Source organism: Notothenia rossii (assembly GCF_949606895.1).
Source record: "Notothenia rossii genome assembly, chromosome: 1".
Classification (NCBI taxonomy): Eukaryota; Metazoa; Chordata; class Actinopteri; order Perciformes; family Nototheniidae; genus Notothenia; species Notothenia rossii.
Window position 1 is genome coordinate 79,459,075 of NC_136912.1, and position 19,671 is coordinate 79,478,745.

Below are 19,671 nucleotides of genomic sequence, written 5' to 3' on the forward strand. Positions count from 1 at the left end.
CACTGTGGAAACTATTTTTCAGTTAGATTACAGGAGGTAATTTCAAAGGGCTACTTTTTAATTCCTGAAAAGAAGACACTCACAATTAATTCAGTTTTTTTATTAACACATATCAACATGTCCGCTTAAAGGACAAAGTAGCAAATATGTTCTCGCATGTTTACCGAACACAAAAGGCTAATTTCTGTACATTCACTAAGGCTCCGTCTTTAGGGAAAACACAGGTTTCCATAAGGCAAACAGTCACAGGAATGATATGAAGTACTTTATCCAGCATTTCAATGTAGTTGTCCTGACAGAAGACAAAGATGCAAAACTAGGAGAATATTCTGCTCTGCCATTTCAATACATATTTCACAGCCTTAATACACAGTAAAGGGAAAAGGCAAGTATTAAATAACTTGTTTTCACATTATCAGAATGTGTCATTTTGCAGTTTTCCTGTGTGAAGTAAGTTGGTTTTTAAGCAGTAAATGCTGAACAAAGAAATATAACAATGAAAATGAAAGAAGTCTGAACATGTATATAAACCACAAAATTAATATATAAATGTAAATAAATATTATACTTGACAGCCTTTGACTTCTTTATCAGAGTGCATTGTTCAACCCTCATACAGGCCTTTCTTTCAGCCCAAACTGCACACTCATATCTGGAAGTGATGACACGTTATTTAACAGCATTCAAACCAAACACAAGAAAAATATTTAAATGTTTTCAAGCAGATTGTTTTTCTTCATGCTAAAAGCCACTGCAGGAGACAGTTGTGCAATGGGGAAACAGCAGTTCTAAAGAGGTGCAATGACGAGTGTTTTGCACAGGATTTTATAGATTTTCTAACACCAATGAGAATGACATACTTAAAGATGGCATTCAATTCAGCTTTTCAAGCTAAACAGCACTTTTCAAGATGCATTAGTAAATGCAAACAAAACCCTCATTAGTACCAATTATGTAGCTTACCAGTCTCAATTGAAAGGTGAAACATTTTTAACACAGATAAGACAAACAAAACTTTAAATTGAAAAATACTGCACTGTGAAATAAATGTAAAATGACACAGAGAATCCAGTAAAGTCACATTCCACAGGTCATGTGGATTTCCTAAGACAGACCAAATGCAGCTGTGCAGTTTAATGTGATGTCCTCTCCCATACAAAGAATGGCAGGTATGGGGAGCTCAATGTGTACAGTTACTTAATAGTAAGGTAATGCATAGCCTCTTTCCTTTGTGCCGTCCTCACACAATGTTTATGAACTCATAAAAACACTGATTACCTCCTGTGCTCCACACACACCCACGTAGGCAGCACATAGACTCCACTTTCAGCCGCAATGCAAAACTGCAGCTTACACTTAAATAAAAGAGCCATGACCAACGCAGAGCTGCTCTGCTCAACCATGAAGGCAGCTTACAACTTCCAAACCCGAGCTCAGATTTAATCCAGACAGACGTATGGCAGTATGTTCAACCTGCTCTCATCTCCATGCGGGTCTAAAGAGATGCACTCCGTCCAGTCATACCAAGTACCCTTTGTGTCATAGCAACCGTTAACCCCGGACCAGTGTTGCTTGTGTAATTTGTTCAGGTCTTCGTTGATGACCTCTCTGCTAACCCCAGGTAAATCCCTGACTGGGAGTTCTGGGGCCAGCACGTGTGTTTTCTTCACATCTGTAGTGCGGGGTTCCTCTTTTTTCACAAACTCTTTCAAAAAGTGTGCACCAGGGGTGTTGGTGCCTGACGACGCCAGCACGTTGCTTTGCTGGCTAAGGTACGACTGGATGATTTCGCTCCGTGACAGCGCTTTCCAGTCTGTCTGCTGGAAGGGACTGGGAGGAACTGGGGGATTCAGCTTCGGCTGCTCTGAACACTGAGGTTCCAATCTGACGTCCCCCTCCTGGCAAATCTCCTTCTGGAAGGAGGATTTTATCTGTCCTGTGACAGCGTCAAATGTCAGTCTCCTGTCTTTTAACCTGACTGGTTTAGTGCTGTCTTCTACAGTCTGTCCCTCTGAATGTATCACATGGTCTTTAGGCCTGTTTTTCTGTTTTTTCCTTTTCTCTGTATTGCTAACAGCACCATAAGCTTCCAAACTGACCACATCCCCACAGGAGGAGTCATAGGACTTGAGAAGAGACGTACTGGGAGGCCTGCGCTGAGAATGCAATTCTGAACCATCTGTTTGCAAACCCTGAACACAACCAGTGGAAGGCTGAGAGGATGGCCCCAGCCCAGAGGTGTCCCCAGGCCCGGGCCTCACAGTGGGGGTTGGAAGACCTTGTGCTTGTGATGCAGTTTGGTTTACACCAGTTTCCTGATTTGGAGTTTGAGGAGTGTGCAAGGAACAGCCTGGGCTTCTGGGTCGATGCTGCCCTCCAGAGACAGCTTGCTCCCGTCTGGCCTGCTGCTGCAGAACCGATGCTTTTAGCAAAGAAGAAGTGCTAGGAGGCTTGCTGTATCCCAGGGCACTTGGATGAGGTTTGACAGCATTGACTGGGATTTTAATTAGTCTGTCATTGTCCAAAGGCTCTGAAATCTCCTTGTCTAAAGGCTGATGTGTACGAGTATCTTTAAAAATGTCAGAGCTACCACCAATTCCATTGGTTGGCAGCTGTTTGGAGGTTTGCATTTGATCATTTAGAGTCATTTTGGATCTCTTTGCTGGTAAGAGCAGTTCTTCTTTGTGGTCACCCTTACCTTTCCTGGTGCTTGTTTTCTCAACCTTCGGGGAGTAGCAGTTGTTGAAGTCATTTCTGTTCTTCAACTCTGAACCCGTTTTAGCTGATGGTGTGGTGGGAGCTGGAGTGGAGATGCAGGAATGAGCCCCACCATTGGAAGACCATGATGCACCAGTGTGTCCTTTGGACAACATCTCTACCTTTCCTGGCTCAATTAACTTCTGCCAAGTCCGCAGCAGCTTCTTGGCCCTTCTTGCAAGGTCCTCGTTCTTAGTTTTCTTTCGGACATCGTTGATGAGCTTTCCAAGGCGGGTTTCCTTTAAGGAGATAAGATTAGTGGTTAACAGCAATTATATTATGAACGGATTCAGCTGCCATATATTTGGAAAGGACATACTGTAGGACTGAATGTAACCCACCTCCAGTGCCTCTTTGGTGATAGGATATTTCTCCAAATAGGAGATCACCTCCATGACTACCACCATGTTGCATATCTGCTGAAAAGACACATAGCTATATATTACAATCCTCGGTCATCATTATTGTCTTAAGCATCACCATCACAGTGTCCACGTACAGTTGTTGTTATGCAGTTATTCAGAACCTTACAGCCCAACCATACATCAATTCTCCAGAGAGAAAGAAAGGCTGTTAAAAAGGTCAAGGCATGGCATCATTTGAATAGTCTTTCAAATGTGCACCTGTTTGTAAAGAGTCCATGCATACTGGTTTCAGGCTCAATATGACAAACTGAGATTGCATGCAAATGTGTCCACCCCTCCCCCAGGAGAATACAAGATATGCAAGTAAGAAAGAAGAAAGTGCTGTACTAGTGTCCTGTTTACTTTAATCTGAGCCTGCTTTGCGCCAACTAAAGTTGAGCGATTTGATCATATTTACCATGAAGTTATATAAATGTGTCCACTAGATTGTGTTAAAATAAGCTTATAGTAATAATCAGTGTAAATATCAATGAGGACTGCTAAATCCAATAATGGATTGATACAGATTTCTGCATGAATGTAATAAACTACCTATATTTATTTGTTATTTATTTGCTCAAAAAATACAATCTTGTGTGTTGGTTAAAAACATTATAATTGAGGATTTCCTATCACCATTCCTATTTATGCTGGATATGAATGACTGTCAGCTACAACACAAAGAATGTGTAGTGTCATTCACAGCCAGGATATCCCAGAGGTCACTTCTTATACCTCTTACACATTATGTAAGAGTCACCATTGATAATGACCTCAGCTGGCACACTCTTGTTGCAAGTGTTGAAAGACACCATTTCCACGTATGTGTGATCTAAAATAATATAGAAGATATTAATCAAACACATCATCTCATTAAGTGAACTGCTTTAACTTGTAAACCCAACATTGCCGTAAGCATTATACTAAAAATGGTCATGCTTTCCTTTGTTCTGGTTAGCAGTGAAAACAACTTTTGAGTTAAGTGTTTCACAATAGTATTTTACAGTAGTTTTCAAGGTGGTAATACCAGTGGTATAGAACAATAGGACAGCATAATGCAAAACAATTAGTTTAATATTATTATATTGTTTGACTTTAACAGTATGTTGTACCATGGATCTTGCTAGAAAACATGACAATCTCATCAACTGCATTATAGTGACAGAGGAGATTATAATGTAATCTATTGCCTTGATCTCACTGAAACCCTAATTAATCAGTGTCTCTAGAACCAAAAGGTCTCTGTTACCACTTTCTCCCTCACGTCTTTAGTCTTGAAGCGTTTTAAGTGAACACAAAAAAAAAAACTTGGCTACATCAACATTAGCCAGCTAGCAAGCCATTGGAATGCCTGTTAGTTACTTTAGCTAACCTGTGATGTTAGCAAGCTAATTAGCAAGAACATTATAAGTGAAAGCCCCCACTTTGTCAAGTCGGCTTGGCCTTGTTATCTGCCTCTACGCACCCAGTTCGTCCTTTGGAAAGTACCGGTTATACTCACATTGCTCTGGCCGTCGATGGCCAGCAGCAGCCGGTCTCTCATCAGCTGCGGAGTGGCTGGAGTTGCTGTCATCGCCCGGCGGTGAGAGGGTCAGGTCGGACCCAGACAGCAGAATCCCCCGAAGAGGCGGCGGTGCGAAACCTGCCGACCCTCACAGGCCCGACGACAGAGCTTCTCTGGGAGTAAGCACCATGTTTTATGATGCTTTTATTGTTGTTTTCATTCGCCGCCGTTACGTTTTAATATGACGAGAACAGAAAATCCTCTCCAGGAATCGGCTACCCCCCTCGGCTGGTAGCCTCCTCCTCCTCTGCCTTCTCATCCGGCTTTTTGTCAAGCGGTCGCGCAGAGCATGATGGGAGAATTTTACGTAACCAATTGTTCACATTCGCAAGAGATCAAATAAATAAATAATATAAAGACAAAGCAATATTATAATTCCGTGGTATAGGAATACATTATCTAAAAAATAAATTCAAAGAGGAGTAAGATACAAATAAATGGACTTTCAATTTCAATCACTTCCATTTATTTGCATTGCTTTATTTTATGTATTATATTTCGTCTACTCCTCAGGCACTGCTAAATAAAAAATGAAATACATGTGCATGTTAATGCTCGCTTTAAGCTGCCTTGTTTTTTTTCTGAATTGGGGTTTGAATAAAGAGGGCAACAAAGGTATTGTGTCTATTGCATTTATTTGCCTGCTTCTCCACACCTAACCCTTAGCAGTGGCTCTCAGTCCACACAAAGAAACCCCGATTCAGTTTATTTCCATCCATACATTAAATGTCATCTGCCAGTGGGTTCAAATCTGCAACCTTTTTCGCTCTGAAGAGACAATCATCATTGTCAGTGGCATTTTAAAGTCACATATTCTAAGTATGTCAATCTATTGTATATAAACTGCACTGTACAGTGTAATACATTTACAGTACATAGAATATACAGTTATTATCCGTATTAAATATGAAGTATTATAAGGGGTTCTCATAATGACATTAATAGTCACGTCAGGGCCAATGCCCATTTGAGTTAATGAGGTCAGATCGTATGTTCCTTGTCCCAATACAGTCAAAACCATTTTTTCAAGTCAATAAACAGACATTGCATAAGAAAACTGTGTATTTTTATTGTTAGGAATAAGAACACATTTACATTGTAGGGCTTAAACATTTAGTCATAGCACAGGTGCCCCCGAATAAAGGAAAAAGTGATATTTTTTCCAGATTGAAATAAGGGGCAAGCTGATGAGTACATTTGGACATGTTTGTACAGAGGGGATGTAGGGTTCTGTAAGTGACAGATCATTTTGACTCACATTAAATCTAGTTCCCTGCAGCTTTTTCAGCTTATTTAGCAAGTTTTTAATCCTGTAAGTGAAGGCTGTTTATAATTTTCATCTCTACTGTTTCAAAACTGATATGCGGGAGAAAAATGCTCCTGTTCAATATTGAAGCCCATGGGCACAAGACAATACATGTCCAGCAATGGCACGTGTGCTGGCGTAGATACAGTTCAACCAAAAAGGGTACAAATGTAACAACTTCTATAAGACAAAAATAAATACAGTGATTCATAAATTCCAGTACAGCCGGAAGCAGATTTATGATTTTGGGTTGTTAATAAAAAATGAACCATAAATACAATTGTAAGGGCCAAAAGAACAGTAAACTCCAGTTTAGAAGAAGTTTATAGCATCCACCCTAGAAAATCAGCATCCTGATGAAAGTCCAGTACACAAAGCTGGATCATGACCCAAACAATCTGTGAGGATTAGAGACATGCAGACAGTTAGAAGAGCAACAACTTCAGAGCCTATTTTAAGGAATGTTAAAAAAGGTATTCTGGCACATGTAGGAAATCACAAATTGGAGCACAGTTAAACCAGATTTAAAAGGAAAAGAAAGCATAAATACTTTAAATAACTATGCCAGTGATATCACACAAATGTTTCTACACTAACTTGAAAAAAATGAATTAAAAAGATAATTCTTATTGGAACTAAAGCATTGTTTTATTCTAAAAATAAACATTATTTCAACAGTTATTGTTATTATTATTTTAACTATTAAAACATTTTTACAACATCACAAAACAATGACTTTGTTGTATTTGACGTAGGTCCCTTTTTTATTTAGACACTTGTTATAATGAATATATATAGAACTTACACTGATACATCAGTGTTTACCTACACAGACAATATGCATGTATGTGATGAACACACATTATCTTGTAATGTTTTGACAGTAAGAACTATCCTTTAAAGTAATATTTTAGTTGAGAGACTGCCTCTTAAAACATTGCAGCCTGGTCGAAATCACCAAGTTCAACCATTACACATCTACTTGCAAATGAGTAGCATCAACTCAGGGTGGAATACTCACACAATCATGCAGAACATCATGAAGATGTTCCATAGAGCAATGAAGATACGAAAGTACCGGAGGCTGAGCAGGAAGTCTCTGATGTTGTCACCTGAAAAACAGATCCTTTGAGAACTGCATTCACCTGTGACATACATATTATACTCTTTGACACAGACACAAATGACACACCTGTTGTGGGTGATCTGGACTCATCTCCGAATCCTTGTTGGGACTCCTTTCTTTTGCTGTAAAACATCCACAGTCAACCTTTAACTGATTGATTGTTCTATTTATTTTTAACCTCACATGCGAGCATTGTAGCTGTTGTACAAAGTGTGACAGTAACTTTAATACTCACAGCTTGAAGTTTAGCACAGCTCCTGCATTGACCAGTAAGGTCCTGGAGGACACAGAGAGAGAACTGTTTGTTATTTACCTGTTCAGCTAACGTTAGCTGCTGAGCTGGCATTAGCACGGAGCTAGCTTGTTATTTAGCTTGGCCTATCGCCATCTTACCAGCAATACAGTGCATGATAACACACACAAATAACATTTCAATTATGTAATTGTGTACTTGTATGTGAGTGTCAAATAGATTACCCGAATATCAACAGATCCCCGATCATTTTGCTCACATCACATCAGAGAGACGCCTTACTTCCGTGTTCGCCACGCAACCAGGAATGTGACCAATGCCGTTTCAGAATTCTGTCGTGGTGTTTTGTGCCCTGATGCTAGACTGACAGGTCGTTCCTGCCAGGCAGTAGTACGGTTGTGTCTTCAGATTCATCTCGGACAATTCATGTTTGTTTTTTAAAAGTGTGGATTCCTACCAATAATTCATTTAAAGCTAATATGCAATGGGTCTAGTCAATCAAAAACTTACAAAATAGTTCGTAGTTTGATTTTAATATTATTGGACTTATAAAACACTATATTTAAGTCATACTCATTTTAGGCCAATAATTAAGAGATAACCAGTATTTTTTTCAGAGAATGGGGAAAAGGCATTGTAACATTAAGACCGTCATTATGGTAAGAACTATTTAGATTCGGGTTAACCCTTCTAAGGGAGTGCGTTGTGACAATGGAATGGTTAAATGTAGAGTCCATTATATTAGCATTTAATGTTAAAGGGTATGATTAGAGGCAGGTCGGGGTGAATGAGATAACCTGCCGAAACTTTCAAAGCTAAATCTAGAACAAATTCTCCATTTTCATTTCATAATACATTCTACCTGGTCCATGTGCGCCACCTTGAGACAAGAAGCGCAATAACAGCTGCAAGTTCAGAACTGCAGAGGGTTGCTGTTTTTTCTTCTTCATTAAGCTCATTCTAAATTCTGTTACATACGATATTAGAATATTAAAATATATTTTTAATAAAGTCAGACACTATCCCTCATTAATTTGCATTATTTAAATTAGCATTTCGTCTTGCAATATCACAGAAGCATCTTGATTTTGGTGATTCAAATAAGGAATGTAAAAGGAGAGGAATAATTCAGACGGACAAATAAATGTTTATCCATAAATGTCAACTTGACTACATTTACATTTTGAAGATAGACCAAGATAGACCCACTAGGTTTTTAATTGTGAGTAATGTCTACCCTCTGGTGGTGGCAGAGCTCATTGCTTTCATTGTTATTCTCCTCAAGGATTAAAACCAAAATGAGCAAAAATAGAAAATTGTTTGATTAAATGTATGTAGATCAAATACATAACATTGCCCTGTTGTTTTTGTGTGGTATAGTATATACATAATTAGCCTTTAATTAAAAAAAGGATTGCATCATCTGAGAATGTAAACAGCAGGTGATATCGCCACATGGCGGTGGTGAGTCTGCAGCCTCCGTGCAGGATCCGGATTAAGAGGTTTGGGACTCTTTATTGTCCGTGTTAAACCATGCACACTTGTCTCATTCTCTTTTGTGTTTCCAGGCTACAATCACTTCAAATCGCGTATTGTATACAGTCTATGATTGTAGCTCAGGTAAATAACGAGTTTGTCTATCGATGATGCACACACGAGGAGAAGCCCTTTGTTTTGCCAATGTCCAGCAGCTGTAAACCCTGTGTGGTGTAGAAAGCGGAGCAGCTGGCACGGAGCGCGTGAAGCTGCTGCTGCTGAGGCTGTGCAGATGAAAGGTATTAATAGCAGGGCTTGAGTGTCACAGGCTTTCACTGTCGAGACCGGGGGGCTTCGTGGAGAGTCAGTGGACCGGGTTTTTTGGGGGGGCTTTACGAACCAGATTGCGCAGTTGGAATACAAAACAAACACACAGACACTCTCTGAATACCATAGAAGCAACATGGAGGTCCTGGCAGCTCTCAATTTGGGCGATATTGCCCAAGTTTTCTCAAAAATGGGAATGTTTCCCGTGTTTGATGTCGCTTATTACATCGTGTCCATCCTCTACCTCAAGTATGAGCCAGGTAAGTGTGTTTTACACTTTTGTCTTTGCTTTTTTCTCCTTCAGATTATTCACTTGATTATGATGATTATGATGCTTATTTGATGAAAAGGATTTTCTATAATCTGTTCTGCTTGATATACTGGTAGGTTATAAAGATGTAACATACTTCACACTCACCAGACCTGAACATAAACATTCATTTATTTACAACCAGCCAAAAAGTAAACATATACTTAGAATAACATATTTTATAACATGATAATTCAATATTTTATCCTTTTGTATCTAAGATTTTTTTTAAACGGTCATATTCGTGTGAGACATTAATGGTAGATGTAATATTGAGTTCATTTTCTGTGTATACATTGCTGCAATATCCCTATAGGGACTTTCTGCTTCCCTATATCTGTTATAGTACCAAGTCCTTATAAAGCATGACCTGTTACATAAACTCCAGCAGGAGCACTTGCTGCTCTGCCTGCTCGGTGTGAGGATATGTCTGTTGCAGCACCAGCATGACCTCATTATTACTGAGGAAATCACCAGAGTAGATTAAATCTATTTGCTTTGGGTAAAGCCTGATATTTTCCAAGATATTGCTTCTTTGAGCAACAGAGCCTGAAGAGCATGAAACCTGAGAGAAATGCCTTTGCATACCAAAGACTTAGGCAATAAATAGAAGGTCCTGAAATAGACAGAGTCAGTGGGCCTCTGAAGCCCCTCTACTGTACGCCTTTAGGCTGCAGTTGGGTGTGAATGTTAAACAAGAAATAAGCTGTTTAACTAGCCGTCGAGCATGACCTTAGGTTTGTATAGCTTTAAAATGACTAACCTCACAATAAAGAAAAAGTTCACTGTTGCATGAAAGTTCAGTCATTGTCGGCTCATTTGGTCTCAGTTGACCCTCCAGTGAAGAAGGTGGGAACACCAAATACATCTCAAACTCAGAACCAAGATGTCCATCAAATCTTCCAGAAACATCTTGAACAACATATTTCATGTGCGCTTTGTAACCAAATTATTACAATATCGCACACAATTTCCTCAAAAATGTTGCTCAAGTTGCTTTCAGGGAAGATAATCTATATATGAGCTCTTTAGAGAAAGTTATGGGATACTATCTGTTTTTTCTTCTTCAAACAGTATATGGTTCTAGCCCACATGTGTCAAACTCAGGGCCCGGGGGCCAAATCAGGCCCATGGTGGATTACATTTCGGCCCGCAGGATAATTTCTAATTACTATTAGATCTGGCCTGCCGGCATATTGCACGCATACCTTCACTCAATCCTGAGGATTTCCTCAGCTCAGAGCCTGACCCCAATCATTGATGAACTTGCACCCAAGATGAGATGCCAAGTATCTGGCTTGAACTAGCATCACAGCAGCAAACTGAGTTTCAATGGATGTTTCCTTTTGCACTTTTTTCCTTGCGACAACAGGGCATGTTTGTTTTTTTCTTTGAGGGAAATTGTTTTTTTGAGCTGTGTTGGCCTGTGGAAAAATGTAATCATAAGAAATGACTCCGGAAAAGCTGCAGATAGAGCCATAAGAAATGAATGCAACTGATTATTTAATGTTTAATGTTGTTTTTATAGGCAATAATTTAAGCTTTGTTAGTTCCAGGTTTAATATGTGCAATAAGTTCATTTCAATAAGTTTTGCAATAAACATTGAACCAGTCCGGCCCTCCACGAGTTTGACACCCCTGTTCTAGCCTATTCTCAATTTCTCTACATCTTTGATTTGATTTTGGGGTTGCTTGTTACTATAAGGGTGAAATAAATAGATTAAAAATTGAATAAAATGTTTGAAATGAACTATTCCATTTATCTCGTTTGGAGATGTCTGTTGAGTCAGCATTGATTGAGTCTTCAGACTTAACGTTTGAAACGTTTTAAATAAAAAAAGGAAATCTTCTGGTTTGAAGTTGGAAAGAAGTGATCTCATTAGTCTTCTGTGGCTCTCTTATCCCCCTAAAGCTATTCCCTCAAGGCTACATTAAACACTAAAAGCATAACACACATGAACATACAATAGTCGATTGCAGCGGTCAATGTAGGCACCAGGTTTTTATATGGAAGAAGAATGGAGTAAAAAGGATGATAACTCTGGTTCTACATTTGTTGTTGTTGTTGTTTTTAAACTGTTCATGAGTCAAACAGTGTTTTAAAAGTGCAATGCTTGATGAGATGAGTCATCTTTAACAATCACAACTGCTGTAATTTGCTTATTTGAAAGAACACATGCAAACAGTTGTGCATAAACAAAGTTATGTGCATGCCATATATATAAAGTTATTACTGTCCTCAAGTTTAATAGTGTCAAAAAGCACATGTGATTCTGTAGCACATATCTCTCATAGAAGAGGTAAAGAAGAATGGCTTACTTTATCGTTAAAATATATGATATCTTTTGTAGCAAATGAAAAGCAGGGTCAAACATTCCGAGACAGATAATTGATATAATCAGCATTTGTATCTGTTTAAGAGTTCAAATCCATCCATCAGAGCTCAGGGCAGCTGTAACACGTGGCTAACAAATGACTTCATGGCTTTACTTCACATCTCATTTTACAGTCAAATGCATCCTGGTGCCAACATTTGCCAGATCTTTTTCTGTTCACCCTTCCCTACATGTAGTTGAGCGTAGAGTCCTAGTTCACAGTACACGTTAGAAGAAGGAGACCACATGAATGAGTTGGGGGGGTCAATATGGGGGGGGGAGACAAGTGTTGGGGGGTCAGAGGTTAAGGCCTGACAGTTGCAAGGCAAGAGAAGCAGTTGAGCAGAATATATTTATAGTGCGGCATTTCTCAGGATCAGATTGCTTTCAAACTGTGCCAGTCTCACCCTGACACCCACACCCACCTGTTGTGGGAGATTTGTGCAGTGAAGCAGCCGCACAAATTCACATCTCCATTTCTCATTTACTAAACTCTCTAACAGAGTTAACACCCAGAAGTTTCTACCCACATGGAAACATACACACAGTTGGAATCACTTCTTACTTATCTTAGGTGATCATGGTAAGGTTTAGTCTGTATACACCATTAAAAGAGTTTACCTTATTGTGTTTCATCTTCTACATTAGTTGTTTTTATATCAGGACACCTCAGGAGAAGAAAAGTAAATGAGTAAATGTATTCAAAAACTGCTCTAAAGTAGATATCTGGGGTACTTGTACATCACATTAGTATTAACACTTAATGCCTTGTACGTTATACTCCCATTCCGCATTTCATTTTGTTCTTTTCACTCATTTCTAGATTTGGTTGACACTTGTCGTTGCTCATTACTTTTCAGATTAAGACCCATTATCTTAATAGATTGGATTACATTAACCTCTTTGCCAAAGTTAGCAACAGTTTAGCATACCTTGCATACTGATTTAGAGATAGGGTCAAACTGTTGACCGCAGCTATTATTTAAGTGTTTTGATAATTGCATTTGTAATGGTTACCTGCCAGCCAATTAGGCACAAACAACATGTCCAAATCCGGCAATTTTATTTATATAGCTCATTATCAGAAATGTCACTCAAGTTGCATTACAATCTGTTTTAAGACTAGAGCCTTGATTTAAATAAAGAACAACTCCACAAAAAATGTGGGAGAAGAATGGAAGAAAACTGAGAAAGAGAGACTGAGAAAGAGGATTTCTCAACAGGTAGCAAAGCATTCAGTAGATGTTGTGTGTAGAGACCAACATAATACAAGTACAGTATGGATGACAAAGACTAAAGAAAAGCACAGACAAACATAGCGTTCAAGAGTCAGTGGTTTACAGGGTTATCGTATTATTGGCTTTAAAGATTTTGCAAGACTGAGACCCCCAACCTGTTGGAAAGATCATAGTAACAGGGACAAGGCCTGAAAATATACCAAAAGAAACAGGAATGAATAAACTTGGATTCATTAAGTTTGGACACTGATGTCACAATATGAAAAGGTTGAAGATTAAGGGTTAGTTTGGTTACAGTTTCAAAAAGAAAATAGGAGTGTGTTTATATTTACTGATTAATACGAGAAAAAGGAAGTGTACAGCGTGGGCTTTTAATTTGATCTGTCTGTTCTGTTTTTTGAAAGACTCTGTCATCTATTGAGTTGTTTAACTGACAACTCATAAATGACTGGAGAAGTCCCGAGTCCATATTAGGTTATGATAAATAAAGAGTGGATTATCAGGGCGTGCACTGAACTAGTGGATTGGGCGTGTACAGAGATATAGCACATAAACACACGAGGTATCCTCTGATAATGACTGTTCAGGGTCCTCGCTAACAGTTCTTGAAATTACCTTTAATGACCCTGATGACTTACTTTAAAATAACAAAGATTAATAAAGATTTTCTTTTGGTCAGAGAAATGAAGCTAGTAAAAAATTCTTAAGCCCCAAACATTGTGAAATTATACATCAACCATGTTTGAAACTTTTTCCCCACTAGCTAACCTGTTTATTTCTTCATACTCTTTTGGGGGATTTTGTTCACTATTATTAATGCTTTAACAAGTTGACATCTTATATTAATTAAAATGCATATTACTACTACTAGCACTACTACAGACATATCAAACACTAAGTGCATTAATGCCCTCAACCTTACTCATACGCACACTGACAGACCCTCTCAACCACAAACTGTGATATTTAAATTATCTGTGTTGCAGGCTCGGTGGAGGTTTCTCGCAGAAGTCCCGTGGCCTCCTGGCTCTGTGCCATGCTCTACTGCTTTGGAAGTTACATCCTGGCAGACATCTTGCTTGGAAGCAGCCCCATCGACTATTTCCAACACAACAGCCACATCCTGCTGGCCTCAGCTGTCTGGTGAGAAATCCTCGGAACAACGTGACCTTTGACAGGGGAAGAGCTTTCAGCTTTTTCCTTTTAAGACTGTATTCCCTACACTGCTTATAAGTGATTCCCAGTCCAAATTCTGAATTCATTTTCCTGCGTATTACAGGGAAAGTAACTTAGTGACGTCTTTCATTCCAAGAAACTAAGAAAAAATGCCCCAGTCACTCTGGATAATCCACTGACCGGAGTAACAGCAGTTTCCAACACCTTCTTGGTGCCACACATAAGACAATGATATGCATAACTTCTACATTCAAAAACAGGAAAATAAAATACAAAAAAAGGAATTAAAAACATGTGACATTTAAGAAGTGGATTTTCTTAAAACCCTGGAAAACTAAACGTATCTCTATTCCCAGAAACTACATGTGCTAAATCGGAAAGTAGTTTTTGTAAGTGATTTGGATACTGTTAACATTTAAAGTGGACCTATCATGCTATATTTGAATAATATAGTGTAGGACCATACCTATATAAGGCATATTTATACTTTTTATTTTTCAAAATACCAAACAGATCATGCATTTTAGCCATTCCTCATTTCGCTCAATTTAACACTGTATTTGCATGGGCTGATTCTGTGAGAACAGCACCATCTACAGGCCTGGCATATGTACTACAGCGTCTCCAGCGCTTTCGAACGGCAATGTCCGTGGCTGTCTCCTCCTGATTGGTGGAGTTGGCCCAATAGCCGTAGCACCACTTCTGTGATGTCATAGAAGTGTTCAAATCTGGATCAGTCTGTATCAGATCCGTTGCAACCCCTTTTTAAGAGATTTGGGTATGGAGGAAAATAGAGAGGGTTGTGTTTTCTGACACTTGGTGAGTTCCCTGGAACACCGGGGACACATATTCATGTATAAAAGAAGTACAAAGGTGCATTTTGCATGATAGGTCACCTTTAATTCAAACCTAACCATCAGAGCTGAATTACAGACCCTCCCTCTAATGTCTGGTTCTCCACCATGTTCTCAGGTACCTCGTCTTTTACTGCCCACTGAACCTCTTCTATAAATGCGTGGCGTTCCTGCCCGTCAAACTGGTGTTGGTCGCCCTGAAGGAAGTCGTCCGCACTCGTAAGATTGCAGCCGGCGTTCACCACGCCCATCACGCCTACCACCACGGCTTGTTCATCATGGTCATCGTTGGATACGTCAAAGGTTAGTTTCATGTGGGATTTCAAACTGATGGGTGTTACGAACGTACTATTTGTAGTATTCAGTATGACAGTATGTATGGCACAACATGTGGTCATGTTTGAAATGGGTTGACAACAAAATGTGCTGTTTTCTCCATAGCTTGATGAAAGACTGCAAATTGTTATAATATGATTACAAAAATCATAGTTTCTGAAGGAATGTGGTGGTGCAGATTTCTCAATTTGTTAAGGAACATTATGGGCTTAGTGAATGTATTCACACATTTGGCTTATTTTTGTGTGGACAAGAAAAAAAGTCTGTAACCAACAATTATTCTATACATAGATTAATCTGTCGACTATTTCCTTAATCAGTCGGTTAATTGCCAAGACACAGATATATCAGACACAGATATTAGGTTTACAAAGCACAAAGCAGCAAATCTTCAAATAGAAACTTCTTTTTTTTGTATTATCAGAATGGTTGTGTTGGATTATTTTTTCTGTTGATACACTAAGTGTCTAATTAAATAATCGTTTAATCTTTAAAATACATTCTGTTGAACTGCTTGGTAAGCTTTCAGTCAGTCCTCCTCACTCTGACAGCAGCTCTCTGTGTTGACAGCTGCCCTCAAAGGGCCTCCACATTTAAACATGAGTGAACGTCACACATGTACATGCCAGTGTATACATTTGCTGTTCATTCATGATCTGTGCGTTTACAAGTTCTCAAGTAACCTGATAACTGAAAGACACCAGTTTAGGAGGGTATAATCATTACTTTGTAGCAGCTCAATTGAAAAGATACTTATGATGTCATGTGTAAAGTTGAATTTATTTTAGCTTAGTGTGATGTCCCTTAAAACCTGACTAAAATTCCTGTACATTTTAGCTGATGTCGATACAGATTTGCTGGAATAAAGAAAGTGCAGAGATCGAAAATATCTAAAATAATAAGAAAACATTATAATGTTTAACAAGCCCAGTATTTAACCATAGAAACTGTGAAAATGTTTGTAGCAATGATTCATATGTATATAGAATACTATAAAGTGTATAAGATAGATGGATAGATAAATACCTATCTATCTTATAAGTTACATCAGATTTCTCTTTTGCAGGCTTTAACCAAATGTTTCCCAAATGCCTTTACTGTGAAACCATCCAATAGTGGAGAGATTTCCTTAGAAATACATATAAAGGGCTGTGCTGGTTTGGTCTCTGCTACAATAGTGAGGCCCTGCAGGCGTCCATGTTGAAAATGGGGGCAGAAAGCTGAATGCAGAGAAACGCAGTTACACGAGACAGTAACAGACCTTTTTGTCCTAATTTTTTCAACGTCTATTTTTATCTTCGCAGGGTCCGGAGTGGCTCTCATTTCCAATTTTGAGCAGCTGCTGCGTGGTGTGTGGAGGCCCGACACCAATGAGATCCTCAACATGTCATTGTAAGTCTGAGTGTCATTCTGAAGGAGTAAAAACACTCATCTCTGCCTCCTCGAGCATGCAGGGGTATGAAACCAATTCTCAACTTAAAGGGGAAAACTACAATGTAAAAGTTGTGTGACTGAATTGGACATCAAGAGTCAGACTAGTTGAGAAATAGCAGGTTTGTTGATGCCACTATAGTGTAAAAACTTTAATTTTCTTTGGTGCCCCCTAGTGGTTATAAAAAAAAAAACATGTTAACCGACTGCAATGCACCCAACATGAACAATGTTGAATGAAAATCTCTTATCCTCTGATAAAACCCCATCAACCTACAGAGGAAAGCTACAGCCTCAATCATACATTACCTTGCAATTCAACTAAAACTGCTAGTAATTTAAAACAAATCTATTAAATAAAGGATTTCTCATTCTGATTCTACCTCTGATATCTAATCATATCCTTGACTAGTTTTTCTTTTTATCCCTGCTGCATTCTGCATGTTTTACTCACAGTTTGGTCTTTTGTCTCTGCAGTCCGACCAAGGCCAGTCTGTACGGAGCGATCCTCTTCACCCTGCAGGAGTCTCACTGGCTGCCAGTGCCCAAGAGCACCCTCATCCTCATCTTCACCCTGTTCATGGTCACAAGCAAGGTAAGGTCAGCTAAGTGTAGTTGACAATGTTGCTTTTATTATTCAGCCTGAAACTGTGTTGCCTAACAGAGGATGTGCGTATTCCAGTGTGACTTGAACAGGATCAAAAACATACCACTCTCACTTGTTTGTCATGTGCACGTTTAGTTTAGTTTAGGGAAGAAAAACATTGGTTTTATGTAGTCAGAGAGAAAAAAACAATGAGTAGGTATTTAAACTCAGAGTTAAATAGTAATGAGTAAGAAAATGTCAGCAATTAACCTCTACAAGCCTCAGATTGGGCTCTCAGATGAAACACATTAAGTTTAAAAATTGAGATAACCCAGCAGACATTTTTACCACAGTTTTCACAGGCTGAGTGGTACTCTATAAACTGATCTTAATATTACAAATAAATTCAGTTACCGCAAAATCAGGCAAATCTCTCATAACCAACATCCTCTTCCCTCAGGTGGTGATGACTGCCCGTCACTCTCATGGCTCGCCCTTCGCCCTCATTGAGTCCTGGGTTTGCCATCTGCTGTTCGGCTCCCCTCTGGGTGGGTCTGAGGAAGACCACCACCACGCTCCTGCCCCTGCCCCATCTTCACCTATCAAAACCAAGGAGGAGCTGAGCGAAGGTGCCCGCAAGAGGAAGGCCAAGAAAGCCGAGTAGGACGCTGAGCTGAAAACTGCATCATGGCCTCCACATGATGGGACCTCCCATTCCTTTCTAGGGAAAGGGGCAGTTTGACGTTCAACCAAATGAGACCCTTTCTATTAAAGCAAAATGGTGCTTTTTTTGGTGCATTAACACAGAACAAGGACTCTGTAAATACAACGGCAAATGTTTCAAACTAAACCCAACCAGGAACTTTTAATCCTATTTATGAATGTGTTTGTGAACATCTGCATCTGTGCTCAACACTGTGTGGTGATCCGCATTCAGCAGCTGTGTGTTTGTTTAGGATGGTCTGTGATCCACATTAGTAGCTGTGTGACCGGGTGTCAGGGAAGCCCACCAAACCTCACTACCGTTCAGAAAGAAATTGAAAAATCAGAAAAATCAAGAAGAATCTGACTCTCAATAAGAAATAAAAATGTGAAAAAGCATTAAGGGCCAGAACATCGCTGCTTTATACATTAACATGAGGACAACATCAATTCTTTAAATAAACATCTTAAGAAACATTGTGTCTCTTTGGTTTTAATTTACTTTTCTCATTGACATTTTTTCCCTTGTTGACTTTTCAGAAGTGATAAATGGTCATAACTGAGGTCTGAGTTGAAAATGTTCAGGGATACTGTCTTCATATTGGTTAATAACTTGTTCATGCTGTGTGGACACCAGGGCAGACCTTTAATAATTTACATTACTTGTTTTTTTGCATTTCAAAATAATTGTTCAAAGGTGAATAGCGCCTTTTCCTTGCTGCCACTCAGCCATCTGACTTCACACATCCCTGACTTCGCAACTGATTTTGAGTTCCTTGCTCATCTGAGTATTTATTGCATAGCTCTTTTAGCTGTAAGAATGAGGAGACAAAACTCCATTAAGGAAGAGTTAATAAGACATAAGCTGGTCCACGACTCATTGGGGAAACAGGAGTATGTGTGTCTTCATAAACTCTCTTTTATGTAACTCAAAGGCTGTGGGGAGGTGACAGGAAAGCTCTGAGGTCGACCTGAGGTCACGTCCTGAGAAACTAGTACGCACCCTGCTGTGCTGACAAACTTTTTTAGCACATGCAATAAAACATCCCTGATGAAGTTTGCAGGAGGTTGTTAGACTCCAACTTTGACCCTCACATTCCTCACAGCAGCAGAGAAGAGCAGGGAGGTAGATTGTTGCATCTTAAGTACCCTTAAGTATGAGACAGATCTTTATCATACCAACGCACGAACAAACTGTATACTCTCTTTAGAAGATGAGAGTCATTAAGAACTGAAACAGCTCAAGAAAATGACCCACCACACTACACTATAGCTAAAATCATAGTTAATAACAAAGGACAGCATTAAGAGCATTTAACACCATTTTACAGCTCACAGTTTAAAAGCATTTATACAATTGCTTGAAACAATTGTTTGTATATTAGATAAAAGGATTCAATTATAAAAGTAGTCGGTCTCTTCAGCACCATGTCTTTGTTCCAAACTATTC

At 39.1% G+C, this 19,671-nt stretch overlaps 3 protein-coding genes across 5 annotated transcripts; 1 reads left to right on the plus strand and 2 right to left on the minus strand.

Annotated features, from left to right (window-relative positions):
* Positions 1-85: 85 nt before the first annotated feature.
* On the minus strand, positions 86-4,981 carry LOC307040321 (mediator of RNA polymerase II transcription subunit 26). Of its 2 annotated transcripts, none has more exons than XM_079683039.1 (3): positions 4,663-4,981; positions 3,099-3,173; positions 86-2,996 (listed from the first exon to the last, which is right to left on the minus strand). In XM_079683039.1, the coding sequence occupies exons 1-3, from the start codon at positions 4,732-4,734 to the stop codon at positions 1,440-1,442; spliced, it is 1,704 nt and encodes a 567-aa protein (XP_079539165.1). In that variant the 5' UTR covers positions 4,735-4,981; the 3' UTR covers positions 86-1,439. The 2 variants fall into 2 exon arrangements, with proteins under 2 accessions (XP_079539165.1, XP_079539164.1); XM_079683038.1 differs by having other exon boundaries at positions 3,099-3,176.
* A 793-nt stretch (positions 4,982-5,774) lies between these two features.
* On the minus strand, positions 5,775-7,781 carry smim7 (small integral membrane protein 7; the record flags this gene model as incomplete). Of its 2 annotated transcripts, XM_079643568.1 has the most annotated exons (5): positions 7,635-7,771; positions 7,393-7,434; positions 7,224-7,279; positions 7,053-7,143; positions 5,775-6,429 (listed from the first exon to the last, which is right to left on the minus strand). In XM_079643568.1, exons 1-5 carry the CDS (start codon positions 7,658-7,660, stop codon positions 6,414-6,416), a joined length of 231 nt encoding a protein of 76 aa, XP_079499694.1. In that variant the 5' UTR covers positions 7,661-7,771. The 2 variants fall into 2 exon arrangements, with proteins under 2 accessions (XP_079499694.1, XP_079499695.1); XM_079643569.1 differs by lacking the exon at positions 5,775-6,429 and having other exon boundaries at positions 7,049-7,143; positions 7,635-7,781.
* A 1,387-nt stretch (positions 7,782-9,168) lies between these two features.
* tmem38a (transmembrane protein 38A) lies at positions 9,169-18,698 on the plus strand. The gene is made up of 6 exons (XM_079642913.1): positions 9,169-9,473; positions 14,123-14,279; positions 15,285-15,469; positions 16,807-16,894; positions 17,411-17,528; positions 17,980-18,698. Exons 1-6 carry the CDS (start codon positions 9,350-9,352, stop codon positions 18,181-18,183), a joined length of 876 nt encoding a protein of 291 aa, XP_079499039.1. The 5' UTR covers positions 9,169-9,349; the 3' UTR covers positions 18,184-18,698.
* The last annotated feature ends 973 nt before the right edge of the window (positions 18,699-19,671 follow it).